This window comes from Polistes dominula, unplaced genomic scaffold (assembly GCF_049000335.1).
Source record: "Polistes dominula isolate Pdom_NZ unplaced genomic scaffold, Pdom_raw_medaka contig_29, whole genome shotgun sequence".
NCBI classification, from domain to species: domain Eukaryota; kingdom Metazoa; phylum Arthropoda; class Insecta; order Hymenoptera; family Vespidae; genus Polistes; species Polistes dominula.
The window spans coordinates 97,801-113,029 of record NW_028300865.1 but is presented as its reverse complement, the minus strand read 5'-3'; the positions used below and the strand labels follow the sequence as shown (position 1 = coordinate 113,029).

The window sequence follows — 15,229 nt, the reverse complement described above, 5'->3', positions numbered from 1 at the left end:
ATCAAATCCAAATTAAATCAAACACACAAAACGCGCGATCTTTAACCAACGATCTTGGACAAGGAACGTCGGTGAGGCCGGACAAGGACCCAACGGCAACGGTGGAGAACGTAGACCAACCACGAAGATAGGAATCGAACATAGGAATAAAGAATGGTGTCGAGGTTTGGAGTATCGAAGGAGGGCGGAGTGGACGTCGCTGCCGTGGGAACCATGCAATGTATATTAGGACCTCATCACCATCATCATTACCCGGCACCACATCCACAAAATCCTCAACCGGGCCACCATGTACATCATGCCACTCATCCACCACCACCATCGCCTAGTCCTCATTTAAACCATCAGCTCAGTCACCACCAGATCGCAGTGAACATCAACCAAATTGGTCAGCAGCTTGGTCACCAAGCGCCACCATTACGTGTTTTCACACAGAATAGTAAGTATTGAAGAAAGAATTCAATCTTTCCCAAGTTGATGATGATACATACATTATGTAGTCAAAGTATTGATAGATAGATAGATAGATAAATAGATAAATAGTATTAGTTAATTTATCATGCATTGATCCTTGGACGTAGTAATTCGCGCATACGTATTATGGATTAAAGAGAAATGTGCTTCTTCTTCTTCTTCTTCTTCTTCTTCAGGTCACTGACGTTTTCCCACATTACCCCTTCGACATATTTTATTTTTCCCTTAAATACACTTTGAAACGTGCTCCTGGTGAATGCATAGGCATTAATGAAACTTTTTCTTTTATTTATTTCTCTTCAAACCGTTAAATCTTAATGCATATAGGTTATAGTAATTATGGTGAATTGTAACTGAATTTTTTGGTTTTTTTTTAAATAGGACACCAAGAGTTGAAACTTTATTTTATTTAATAAACTATTGTGTTGATGTTGCTAAAAAAAATAAGAATATTCAAACACTCTCTTTAAGGGGATAATACCGTGAACAATTGTTTTGTCTTTGTCTTCTTTACTAATCAAAATTAAACTAGCAATGAAACCTTAACCCTATTTAATGTCTTAACAAACGAGTCAGACACTCACACACGCAGGACCTTACGAAAATAAATAACTAAACTCGTCATAGTCAAAAAGCGGTAGTAGTCAATTACATTTCATCTTCGATTAATAAAGATCATCATCATTGTTTTAAAATACGATTGATTTTATTGATACTATTTGTTAATATTAAATATCTTCTCAATTTTTATTCGAGTTTGATTGAATTTATGATCTGATTGGTCGTCTTTTGATTCAAAACTTATATACTTGGTATATAATAATATATCTATTGTCTCTCTTATACTTATCTATCTTAATTTTATTTAAATTAATAGAAAAAATTAAAATACATATAAATATATATAATATATATATATAGAGAGAGAGCGAGAGAAAACTACTAACTATGACTTTATAGTTAAACGATCGATAAATCTACGACCATTGCCTAAGCCAGGGCTCAATCCAGACGTAGTGTTCCGTACCCCACCTATATACTTGCCCGTGTGCTACTAGCTAGCTAGCTTGGCGTAGCTGCTTCCCCCACCTAAGAAATGTTCTCTCCTTGACGTTCGGCAGTGAGAACTAACCGTAGGAAGGTGTAATGCTGCTGCTTGCGGCGGAGGGGAGGGGATACGTGACAGTAGACAGAAGAGACTAGTACCACGAGAAAATACCGCGCTAGTAGAGTGGTGGGGAAGAAAAGGGGTTGGCGGAGGGTTTTAAAGATACATATTCCTCGTTGCGTTCTTGCATTAGTGTGTGTATGAGAGAAAGAGAGTAGGAGAGACCATCATCAAAGAAATGTGGGAGTTAAAAGATTACGCGATTAAAAGATTTTCATCACTTTAAAATTGCATTCTTTGCTAATAAATAAACCACCACCACCACAATTTTTTTCTTTTTGTTCTTTTATTATGATTTTATTCAAATTTAGTGTTAAATTATTATAACTTCTATTAATCACGTCGGGACTTTCCCACCGCCCATCATACCCATCATCATCCCCACCATCGTGAATCAAAATAGATGAAAATTGTATTTTATTTTTGAACGACATTCGCATGAATTTGTGTGTTCTATCTGTTATTATTTCGCAACATTGCATTAATTCAAAAAAAAAAAAAAAAAGTAAAAAAATAAAAGATCATTTACACATATGCCTTATCATGTGCTTTTAACTATTATCTTTGATCATTCGCTTAATGAAAAATGTTGTAGAGCATGTACTTAAATTTATATTGTGCTTAACCTAAACGTTTCTTAAACGCTCCATCGTGGATATGTCATTTATTGACCAATGGAAGCACCTTTGGTTTTTACGTTATCATTTTAAATACAATTCTTTTGATTTTTTTTTCGTTCTTTCTTCTGATGATGTTTTTTCCTTTTTACAAATATTTATAAGATATATACAATATAGAAAATTAAAAATACAAATGAATATATTATATCTCGAAAAATGGCCTCATTTAAGAAAATGTAGGTTTGTCTACTGATAGAGGAACAAATGTGTATAACACAAGGCTGAGTTATTTTCGGGTATGCGGAGGGGTAGTTAATCTGACCCGGTGACCTATCTGTTCAGGAGTCGAACAGCTTGCCTCTATTTACGGGTACACGGGTGATGGACTCTCAGGTCGTGCAAGAATGATTTGTGTCCATTCAATGAATCAATTATAATGAGAAGATGTCTGAAGATGCGTATGTGTATTTGTCATCAAAGTGTCCAACAATTTCGGATGAAGAAAATTCGCGACAAACGTGTTTGTTTTTTACCCTATTTAAAGGACAAGTCACAAGTCAACAGTTCTTTTTCTCAAAAATTCTTTTTCTCAGAAATTCTTTTTCTCAGTTTTGTGTTTCGATTCTAATTTTGTACTATTTAATATAAATTGTAATAATAATAATTGAAAAGATCATTGTGAGTACATTTGTAACACCAATATAAATTATGTGTTATCTTTTCACACTTAATGCTTGCAGCACAGTTAGAAAATTAGATCGTCAAATAAATTGATTTGATATCCTTCGAGAAACCCCATTTACCACTTTCACTCGTTTCAAATCTTGATATTATATTAAATGGTAATAGAAAATATTCGATTTAAACATAGTTGCAAACAATCGTGTCGAAAGTGAACGGCCTTTCGTATTTGACGTTCACGTTTTGCCGGCTAGGAAGAAGAAGAAGAGGGTGGGGGGGGTGGATTTTTAATTCGCCATTGAAATTAAATATTCTTTTCTCTGTCTCTCTCTCTCTCTCTCTCTCTCTCTAGATAAATTACTAGATTTTTGTTTATATTTTTCTTATTTTCGTTTTGAAAAAATTAAAAAAAAAAATTAGTTCAATTAATAAAAGAAAGAGTTTATTTTAATATCGATATATGTATATATAATGTCGAAGAAGTTTGGTATTATAAATCAGAGGAGGAGATTTTGCGCCCTCGCACGGAGCTTGAAACAATTGGAAATATAGGTCAATCGATAAAATGCTTTTCGCCTTGTGTGCCATCGTGAAGGTGCATTCAATCCTTTCCCTTTTGCCATGATACGTATCATCGGAACAACGGCCAACCCTCTCTTTCATTGTTGTTTCATTGTTCATTATCGAAAGACTATTCTTGATAAGAATCCTAACATTAGAATAAGGGTTGAGGAAGATCAGTTTATTCCTAATTTCACTTATAGTTAGTCACATTTGATTCTACTTCCTCGTGTCTTATATAATTTATTAAATAACATAATAACAACAACAACAATAATTCAAATTAATTTAACACTAGATATACACCAAACGCCAGTTATTTTGATTGGTCGGGCCATTTTAATTCAAAATTTCTGTAAATAATTAAAAAATGTCTACAAATTTATTTATCTAATAAAATTATTATTGCGCTTAACATTTGGTATCATTTTTGAAGAGTAAATAAAGAAGACTGGAAGCAAAGCTCAAAAAGCATTTTTGTTTATACACCACCAGTCATTTTGACTAGGGTGGTAGAAATAGGGATATTGAAAATGGCGGTATATATAGTGTTAACATTAATTTTTGACATCTTTTTTAGAAACATTTGTATTAGATTCGTATATAAAGATACCGTAAATCACGTTGAATGAAATTTTGAAAAAGAGTTAAAGAAATTGCTCGCTTAAAGTGTATGTGTCTGGAAATGTGTGTGTCTCTGCTGTACGGTCAGCGAGAAAGAGAGAGGATGAGTATTATACATACACTGTCCTTGTCTTCCGGTCAAACATTTGACATACTTTCGAAGCATCAGAAGACTTCTCTTCCTAGAGAAGAAGAGGTCTCAAAGTAAGATAAAACGAGTCGACCGAGTTGTCCAACTTTAAATGGATTCCAAGGATAAAATTCAATATCCGTTTGTAATAATTTAATTGTCTTATACATATACATATACGTATATATTTAACATGTTGAACGCGTGACTGATCTGATTGGATTTTTCTTTGAAGACAATACACAATACAAAAATACAAACAAATTGGATATTAATGATAGAAGTATTAAACAAAAAATACAATACAAATGTTGTCCAAATTCGATTCCACTCTGATGTCTATTGATAATTATTCAAACGGGAAAAATCTTGTTTCACGTAGTATAACTACGTGAATGTTTGACGTTTTATAACTTTATTATATTTTAAATGAAATATCAAATATTGAGTGTGAACATTATTATCCTTATAATCTTTGTATAAGAACATTGTTCAATTATCATATAAATAATCGCGGTTAGATGATGTGGTGTAGTAGTACTTTATTTTAGTTGGTCAAACATCCTAACGTAAAACGACAGAAGAAGGCAAACAAGAATGACAACAATGTCGAAGATTAATTTAACCAACAATATCCAATTAGAGACGACTATAAGGAAAGAGAGACCGCATTTATACGGTTCTTCTCTCAACGGTCGATATCACGTGGCCGTCTACGAACCACGTGACACTCTCTATTCGAATATCAGCATATATAACGTTTACCTTCGACTAATAAATTGTATTTTTTTTTCTCTTCTTTATAGCCTAAGAATATTTTATGTATCGCTCGATTGTCCATTAATGACTGATAATGAAATGAAACTGTTGGATAGGGAAGGGGTGGGGTAGGGGAAGTGAGAATAAGAGAGAGAAAGTGATAATTCAAAAAGTGCGAAGTCATATAAGAATAAATATATATATATATATATATATATATATATATATATATATATATATATATATATATATACGCAGCTCGGTGCATTAGTATCGGTCAAAGAACTTGAGCGATTTTTTAACAAAAGGATATCAGTTTTCTTTGTTAAACTTTTTAAAGGTTATCTTTTTCTTTATTTCTTTCTTTCGTTTTTTTCTTTTAATTTGAGAATTAGAAGATACTTTTTTTTATTTCAATTATAAAACTTCATAATATATCTCGTATATTGTAATATATAATTTTATTTAGATTTTATTTTGTGTTCCTTTTGTTAATATGAATATATCAACGTTGAACATATGGTTCATTTATTATTAATATTTTATTATTATTATTAAAGATTGAGCCGTAAGAGATAGAATTTGGGGATTTTGGGGGGATTTTTTGGTGTTTTTTTGGGGCGGGGGAGATGAAGGAATATGATCTTTAGGGAAGAATCGTTACGCTCCTGGTGTTCTTTCAACGAAGTATATTGCGGCCTCGCCCCCCTTTCGCGGGCAATCGATTCATCTAGGAGACTACAGATGGTAGCACCATCTTGGTTCCTGCCCACATGTGCAAAGAAAGATGGCCGTTCGTCGAGGCCTGTCTCTCCTCGTTGTTCCTTCCTTCCCTTGCGTACTACGTGCCACACCGTTAACGACTCGTGCAAGCGTGCGCGTTATTATAAGAAGAACAAAAAATTACGAGATTTGTGAAAGTTTATTATTTGCCACGTTGTTTTTTTTTTTTTTACAAATAATATTTATAAACAATACTAGTAAAAAAAATTCGAAGAGAAGACGCATTAAAGGTGAGAACAATTTTTAAAAATGATATCTTAATATATAGATAGAAAGAAAGAAAGAAAGAGATACACGAGTTGTAAAAAACGTCTGTTAAATTTTTCCTATCAACATTTTTTTTTATAATTTATTTTACATCGGTGTAAATTTATATATAATTTTTTATATATTTTTTTTCTTCTATTCTATTTTATTTTATAACCTCAAATATATATGTATTATTTGTCTATACAAATGTTCCTTCTTCTTCTTTAGAAGAAATAACCTCCAAAATATTTCTCTTTTTCTCCTTATTATTCTTATTCTTTAGAAGAAAAAATAACTTTAGGCCAGACAAAAAAATGAAAAAATAAAAAAATAAAAAAATTAGATGTGCTAGTACAGTAGCACCATTTCTCTTATCTTATCATTTCTAAGAAATTTCAAGGGAAACGTATCTTAATATAATATTATAATTTTCTTCTCACGTTATTCGACTTTGAACATATTTTACTTTTTATCTAGTTTTTATTATTTCGTTAGCATGTTTCATTTCTTTTTTTTTTTTTTTTTTTTTCTTTCTTCTGTTATTACCATGATTGACGTAATATAATATAAACGTGTGTAACGTGGTGTGGTGGTGTACCCCTCGCGTGTGAACAACTATAAGAAAAGAGAACTAGGAGGTAATATATACGAGACACGACGATGACGTTGACATAGACGTACTTTAACGGAATGTACCTAGCGTAATCGCTTTCACAAGTAACTCTGATTTTATTACTTCAGCGACAGCCTCGAGAAGTGAGAGATACATAGTCATCGTAGTTATCCCCTCCCCCTATCCTCCTTCCCTTCTCTTCCCTTCTTTCCCACTCGCACGATTTCTTTTCTTCAGTATACACACACACACTTGTTAAGAAAATATGAAATAAAACATTGTACATTTATTGTTCTTCTTGAAAGTAACAGAAGGTAGACAACAGTTTGAAATTAATACAAATTTGGGATTAGTTTAGGTAATAATCAAATATATATTAAATGATAGAGTGTGTACGTGCGAGAAAGAATGCAATTACTGGAGAGTTAATGGTATTACAACCTTGAAAAACTATGTTGCGCAGTGTACGATCAAGTATCGAGATGTGTAGTGTTGTCTAGCAGCAGGTCTAGTTGTTGCGTATGCATGGAATATGGCGAGTAGCTCGTTCATTGGAAAAATTCGTTTTACATCGTCATCGCAAAATGATGATGATGACGTTGACCATCATCATTATGTGCACACAATTTCTAAAGATCCTATGGTCTTCGTGTTATTATACCTCAAGTCTTATTAACATTTCTTTTTGGTATTTCCATTTGATGCTTCTTTTGTCAATTCCGAAACTTTTGTAAATTGTGTTATTCCATTTTTCATCTTTTCCAAATAGTCGAACTTTTATTATCATTCGTGACAAGTAAGTGAAACAGGAGTGTTAGATGAATTAGAAGAATCCATCTGTTAAAAGATTTGTCTACAATGTTTCCTCCCATATGGTATTTGTATTTTTTTCCCTATGTGCAAGTTTCCTTGAAAATATCCAAATATAGTTGAAGTATTCTGATACAAGTATTAATTATTTAATAGTAATCATTGTATAGTAGTTAAATACAATTTCCATATGGTATAATATAAATCAATGTTTGTGTATGGTACTTTTGACTTTCGATATGTAAAGCAGATTATCGTTTTGTTCTAGGATCAGAGTTCCATGCGGGGAACTACGGCGCCCAGCCAGGGGGCCAGGTGGTGGGTGGAGGAGGGGGGAGTGTAGGTGTACCTGGGGGTAGAGGACCTCCACTTGGTGGATTGCCCTTGGGGCAATCCACAGCGGGTATACCACCAGGGGGCCCAGCTGGAGGACAGGCTCCTCCGCAGGCCCAAGCACCTGGAATACAAGCCCAACAATCACAAGGGCCAGCACCTACAACAACGCCACCAGTGCATACTCCTTCACCACAAGAAATGGGAAAATCAACACATATGCAAACACACGTATGTTTCATATTGAAAATCAATCGTGATACCGTTAATAATCAATCATTTTATGAGACGCAATCATAGATGTGTAACATTAATATCACTTTCAGAACTATTATTCAGCTGCTCCGAGACCTCAGCAGCCAAGAAATTTAAATCATAGAGGTGGACAAGGAGGAACTAATAATCAGGTTGTAGGTATGGCGGGGGTAGCTGGTGGTGCCGGTCAACCACCCGTCATGTATACAGCTGGCTTGACGAGTCAGCCAGGGGCAGTATTTGTTCCTAGTCATGTTGCCGGTATACCGACAGGGCCCCACCAACAATCTGTATATCATATGAATAATCAATTAATTCAGGTAATTATTTCATTATTTATATTTTTATATTTTCTTCCGATTGTTCTAAAGAAAATCAATAATTATAATAATATATATGTGGCATTACAGTTCTCGAGCGCGCCCCAAAGACATCAGACACAAGGTCAATCCTATTATCCTCCTTATCAACCACACGCTCTGCTAACACAGAACATATATCCTTATCAAGCTGGGCCAGCGCCTCAACCTAGCTGTAAGTATAACGTAACATTTATTATTATTATTATTATTATTATTATTATTATTAGAGACATTAATAATATGCTTTATTAATGTCTTCTTGATACTTCTTTTTAGTTTTCTACGCATCTCCCACTGCCCCACTAGGTATAAATAGGTCAAGTGCAACCGCTGTTAGTGGTGGAGCACAACATGTTGGGGGCACTCTTGGGGGTGCCCAAGGAGCTGCAATGGTACCACAAGGTACCCTTCAACAAACTACACAACAACCTCAACCTTTACCCCAAATAGGTACGTTTATTTAATCCTTCGACTGTTAACGGCATAAATATATATATACACATATACATGCATATAATATGTTAGCATTATTTTGTGAAATCCATTAATTCATGAAATGAGTATTTAAACCGTGAAAATATAAATATATTGGATTATGTACTTCAATTAAGTGTTGTTAATATGTATAAATTTACAAGAAAGAAAAAGATCATTAGTTAAAGTATGTAATTGTGCCTTTCATGGTTTAGCTGATTATTTTATGAATTTACTAATTTCTCATTTTAATGATAATATATATGTACATTTTTACATATTTATCAAAATATATAAATGATGTATATATATACATTTGCTTATAATCATTGATATATACTATAATATCGAAACCAACATCAACGTAAATATAGAGTTGTATAATTTGATGATTCTGAGTCGTCGTATCATGCCGCAGTCTAAGGATTAAATAAATAAATTATAATAAAAAAAAAAAAAAAGAAGTTTAACAATTTCTCACAATTTTAATAATCAACGTTGAAATTTAATTTATCATATTTATTTATTTTAATTTTTTTTTTCTTATACATGTATATAAATTCTATATTCACAATTTTATTTTTATGAAAGAAAAATAATTCTTCATGGTTGTAGTTCTAAAGGTATAATCAAAGAATACACCTATGCAGTAGATTATAATATGAATAATTCATAAGTAACATGATTATAAATACATTTGGAAATTTAATCAGTCTCTTAGAATCTAATGGAAATCCGAGACATTGAATTCTTCTCTCGGTTTTTGTCAATTAAATTATACAAATTATCTAATGGTTAAATATTACATAATTGTTGAAAAGAACAATGCAATTAATATTTCATACTTTTTATCATGAGTAAATCTGTTACTTTGAATTAATTTGGTTTGCACACTATGTAAAAACAACATATAATAATTATATACAATAATTGAATATGTATTGACAAAAAAACAAAAGTTTGGACAACGAATCGTCGTATTAAGGTGTCTTTCTAAGATTATCCTGGCCGACGTCAGCCAGAAAGAATTACTAATTCATACGCTGCATGATATTTGACATAACTAACTTAATACTTTGATTAATTATTAAAAGAAAAAAAGAAATTAGTAAAATTTAATTATATCCTTTTTTAAAAATAATCATTTTTTTTTTAACAAAATTATATACATTTTTTAAGGCTATAATAATTATGACGTTGTATATGGCTCTTCTCTAGTTCCTGGATATTACAAAGATTATAGTAAGCATAACATTCATATCTATTTTCTAGAAACTAAGGTCTTTCTACTATATCAGTCAGTATAAAAAATATCAATAAATGTACATTGAAATAATAAAAAAAATATATATATATATTATTAAATTTTATATATATATACATATATACATTAAGTTTATAAAAACGATAAATTAATATTGATTTTTATTCTTTTTTTTTACAGATCTGTACTCGGGTTACAATGGTGGATCTACAACAGGAACTAACAGTTCGATTAGGTCCAAAAAGCCCAGAGGTGAAAGGGCAATAACAGACATTGTTAATCCTAGTACAGGGAAAAACATTAGTCATGAAATATACGACGATGACACATCTGTCGAACATGAGTCTAATAGTCGTGAAACTCCTCAACTACAGGTGCGTTCATATTTCAATCATTTATCATAAGTAATCGGCTAAAAGGACAAATGAATTCTATGTATAAGTTATATAACACCAAATCTTAAATAAAGAATAATGATTTTTTAGCCAATTACTTGTTTTGTATTTACGTCCATACCCTAGCCATGATATTTTTTGATTTTTATCAAGTTTTTATATTAGAATTTGCATAATAAATTGCATACATAAAAAAACAAATATATATATATATATATATAATTAATTTTCAATGATATCAAATCTTTGATGTAATCATTAATGATTGATTACGAATAAAATTTGCACATCAAATTAAAGTTTATTATAATTAATATTAAAACAAATTCTCTCTATGTTTTTATTGAAATTGATCATGCATATATAATAAACATGGCTAAAATAAAGAAACGAAAAAAAAGGTAGAAGACGTAAAACAATATATTGAAACGTTTATTTGTGTTTTTCTTTCGTCAGTGATTTATGTTTTTATATGTGGTGTATACACCACCCTAATGTGTATATATATATGATTTGAGTTTGAGAAGAGTTTTTGGTTGTCTATTGCATACAATTCAACGCTGTGTACTACGTCTCAGCCGTCTGTCACGCAGATTTGGTGATTGTTACAGAATAGTAGCGGAGCTGAGGTGGTGGCCGATTTTGCGGCACGCGTTGCTAAAGCCGCAACTGAAAGTTCAGATTCAGGTTCACCTGTACCGGTAGTAGTTACTACGCCGGAAACAACTTTCGTGCCGCAAATAACCACACAAAGTTTGTCGAACATTAAAACCACGACAAACGGTTTAAACAGCAACAGCAACAACAACAACAACAACAACAACAATAATAACAGCAGCAGTAGTCATTCTGCAAACAGCAGCAGCAGCAACAACAACAACAACAACAATAGTTTGGCTACACAATCACAAAACATGAGCAAGGTGCATGCATTATGTAATCAATCTTTAGAGACGCCATGCAGTCAAAATAAATTAATCCCAACTCCATCGGGGACGGCGGCGGCGGCGGCACCATCATGTATTGTGTCACCATCGGCTACGACCTCGCTCACATCCTCTACTACTGCTATGACTACTACACCATTGGCGGCCACCATTTCCTCGACTGCTCCTGTATTATTATCATCGTCATCCTCTCCTTCTCCTTCCTCTTGCGCGATCAAAACTACTACAGCCGTTGAATCTAAACCATTACAATTCTTCGCAAAAGAGTTTCATCCTAGAGGAGAGAAAAAGACTACAAATAGCAATGAGGAAATTGTAGCCGTTGTCAATGATAATAATATTCCTCCTGCACAGCCTATGACGACAACAACTACTACTACTACCACATTGGCTAGTACTACTACGCTCCTAGACCAGGAAGTAAAGAGAACTACGAGCCCTCCATCGGTCAATGTGCAACCACCACCACCACCACCACCGTCATCGGCGCCCCAACATCACCAGCCACAACAACAGCAGCCACAACAACAGCAGCCACACCACCATCATCAACAGCAGCACCATCACCAACAGTCGCAGCATAATTACCAACAACAATCAGTACATCAAACACAGCAACAACAACACGCTGTGTCAAATGTTGTTGGTAATATCCCAGAGGTTAGCAGCAAACCTTCCTCTAATGCTGCTGCTGTAAATCCCACACATATAAGGGAACAACCCTTCACGAACAACAGCCAGACGACTGCGCCGAAGACCAATTCTCCTCCGAACAAATCAAACTCGCCACCAAGGAGGAAATCATCGCAGTCACACAATAATGCGAATAATGCCAACTCTGAGCCATTAGCCAATGCTAAAGAGCTCAGAGAGAAAAAAAGAGAAAAGAGCATTAATTCGAGAAACGTGACTACTACTCCAGCTCCGGCACATAATCAACCGGACCATCACCACCACCACCACCACCACCACCACCATCAAAAAACGAACGGTGATGCCAATGGAGAAAAATCGGAACAAGAGGCAATATCATTACCACCACCCATTGCCAGAAATGAAGTTCCGTCTAAGGCGACAGAAGGTGAGTGTTTTTTTTCTTTACTTAATCATTTGTCGTCATTCCTTCCTTCCCTCCCTCCCTCCCTCCTTCCTTTTTTTTGTCTTTTCGATAATCGAACAATACATTATAATAATAGAATCTATTTCAAATGAAAAATTAATCATTCGTAGAAACTAGAGCGAGAGAGAGGAGGGTAGAGATCTATTTATAGTATACAAAAAATATATACACGAATTTTACATTCGTTTATATAAACATAACAGCATATATATGTATATTAACAAAAGTAAAGGTTATATTGTTATTTCAATTTATAATCGACTGACTATATATATATAATATTTTTTCGAATAATTTTTCTGAATATTATTCACGAATTCGTATTTCATTCGATATATTATAGTATGTTCCATTTTGTTTTCTCTCCTTTCTTTCTTTCTTTTTCTCTCTCTCTCTCTCTCTCTCACTCATCTCTTTCCTCCATATTCGAACGTTTCAATGAAAACTGGCTTTAATATACCAACAAGATTTTGTGGCTGTTCTCAAGCGTGTCGACTTATTCGCCATCTATCGGCAGGGTAGTTCAACTTTTGAATGTATGTGCATGTTTTGTCCGTCGTTGGCGTTGTAGTCGCGTTGTGGTAGTTCTCGATGGTTCTTCTTTTCATCATTGTCGATTTGCCTTTGGGTGGTTGAAGAGTGAAAGTGGAATAGAACTCGGAGAGAAGAGACAGTACTTTGAGAAATAGAATTGAACATTAAAAAAAAAACGAAATTATTTAGGATATATATATTAGTTAGATAGTTATAAAGAGGGAAAGGAAAGGATAATCGACAAGTAGTAGCGCGTGTTCATTTATATTACGGATAAATCTTCAAAAAGCGGCGGGTGTGGTGTATATATGGTTTTTCGTTTGTGGTGATACTACTTTATGAACTTAAAAACGTGTACGAGGAAGAAACGAACAAATTTTCACGAGCTTAACCTACAAATCTATGCACGCACGCATGTTCTTCTTCAATTTTTCCCTTATTATATGCTGACCGCGTGTTCGATTCTTCAAACGGAAGAGGGGTGGATGGTTACTACTCTCTTTGTTGTTTAGTGTTCCTCTTTATAATTTGATTCAACTTTTTGTTATTTAGTGTTTTTATAAAAGGATTTAGCTTTTTTCTGATTATTGTAAAATATATATACAAATATTGTATAGAAATACTTTGATCGGAAGAAGAAAAAAAAGATATAATAAAGTAGTTAAGATTTGTTCTTTTATAAATGGTGGTTAAGCATTCAATATTGCGCGCTTATAACGCTTAAGAAGAAAAAAAAATGTCCGTCGTGACTTAGTGAATTATTATTCTTATTTAAAAGAATTATGTTTCGTTTCTCGTTCCTCGTTGTTCGTCGCGTCGTCGCCGCGTGGTATAAATATAACATGGCGAAAGTGTACACATGACTACTACTACTACTACTACTACTACTTTTCAACGTTGCTAAAAACCACCGTATGGTTGATTTATTAACCATCTGAAGATGCTTTACTTGTAATTTATTGTATTATTTGTTAACTTCGTTTTTAAATGTGTCGTTAAAATAGTGCATTTTTCAAGATTAAACAAAAATTTGTTATATAAAAACTTGATTTCCTTTTATAAAAGGAACTAGTATAAGTTTCGATTCTATTATTAGTGTTCGTTCTACATTAACCAAAATGGGGAATAAAAAGAAGGGTGAGTTTTTACAATCTTTTATGTTTCTAACTTAGACATTATATTCCTAAATATATACTTATAAACTGGACTTATACGTTAGATAGTGTATTCGTTTAAATTGATTTAATTTTAAATTAATATTACGTTTAATTTTTTTTCTTTTCTTTGTCAAAAGGACAAAGAAAAGAAGAAAACCGTTAATACGTGATAGATTATAACAATAGAAAATGAATATAGAAACAAAAAATACCTTATTAGTAAAAATACATGGTTTGATGTGTTCGATGGTTATATATATCGATAGTTTTCATTTTATTTCTTCTTTTTAATTGAAAATATTCTTACAAAATAAATTATTGTTCTTATTAATTAATATAATAAAGGCACATGTGTTCCCGCGCACGCGTTCTTGTCAAAGGATACAACTGTTATAATTTAAAATCTGTTAGTACAATCTGACACAAAGAGATATGAGAAAGATCCAGACAGATGATTGGTCACTGTAAAACTGGTCAGTGACGAATCACGGGTTTCCTCGAGAACGCACGAAATTTCTCGAGGATAACCGAGACATAGAGGAATAATGTTAAATTCTATCGCTGGGGGGAGACACAAGCGTTTACTTGGAGAGAACGAACAGGCGTCGAGTTCTTTCAGTAGCCGGCACGTGCTGTATCAGCCGGCGGGTACATTTCATTTATTTTCCTATTTCCTATTCCTTTTTCCTTCTCCCCATATTTTCCTTCTTTATCATTTTTCACTTTTCCGTCCATTTATTTGTTCGATTATAATATAAACGTTTATTTTTAATTTTATCAATCCATAAATATTTGCCAAGTTCTTTTAATTGATATCAAATTTCTCGTGTTTTACATTTTCCTCTTTCAATATGTTCATTCACGTTTGTGTTACGCTTATTTAATAGATTGTTTTTTTGTATTATTATATTTTATT

At 33.0% G+C, this 15,229-nt stretch overlaps 1 protein-coding gene across 2 annotated transcripts in view; it reads left to right on the top strand.

Moving 5' to 3' along the window:
* Eif4g (eukaryotic translation initiation factor 4 gamma) overlaps window positions 1-15,229 on the top strand; it is a 33,621-nt gene that overhangs the window by 1,448 nt on the left and 16,944 nt on the right. Inside the window, exons 2-9 of one of the 2 annotated variants that reach the window (XM_089170279.1) lie at window positions 64-439; window positions 7,741-8,036; window positions 8,132-8,380; window positions 8,471-8,594; window positions 8,699-8,872; window positions 10,115-10,138; window positions 10,341-10,534; window positions 11,167-12,583. In XM_089170279.1, the coding sequence (XP_089026405.1) occupies window positions 154-439; window positions 7,741-8,036; window positions 8,132-8,380; window positions 8,471-8,594; window positions 8,699-8,872; window positions 10,115-10,138; window positions 10,341-10,534; window positions 11,167-12,583 (2,764 nt within the window). In that variant the 5' untranslated portion in view covers window positions 64-153. Of the gene's footprint in view, window positions 1-63; window positions 440-7,722; window positions 8,037-8,131; window positions 8,381-8,470; window positions 8,595-8,698; window positions 8,873-10,075; window positions 10,139-10,340; window positions 10,535-11,166; window positions 12,584-15,229 lie in introns of both variants that reach the window. The other variant, XM_089170274.1, reaches the window with a different exon arrangement.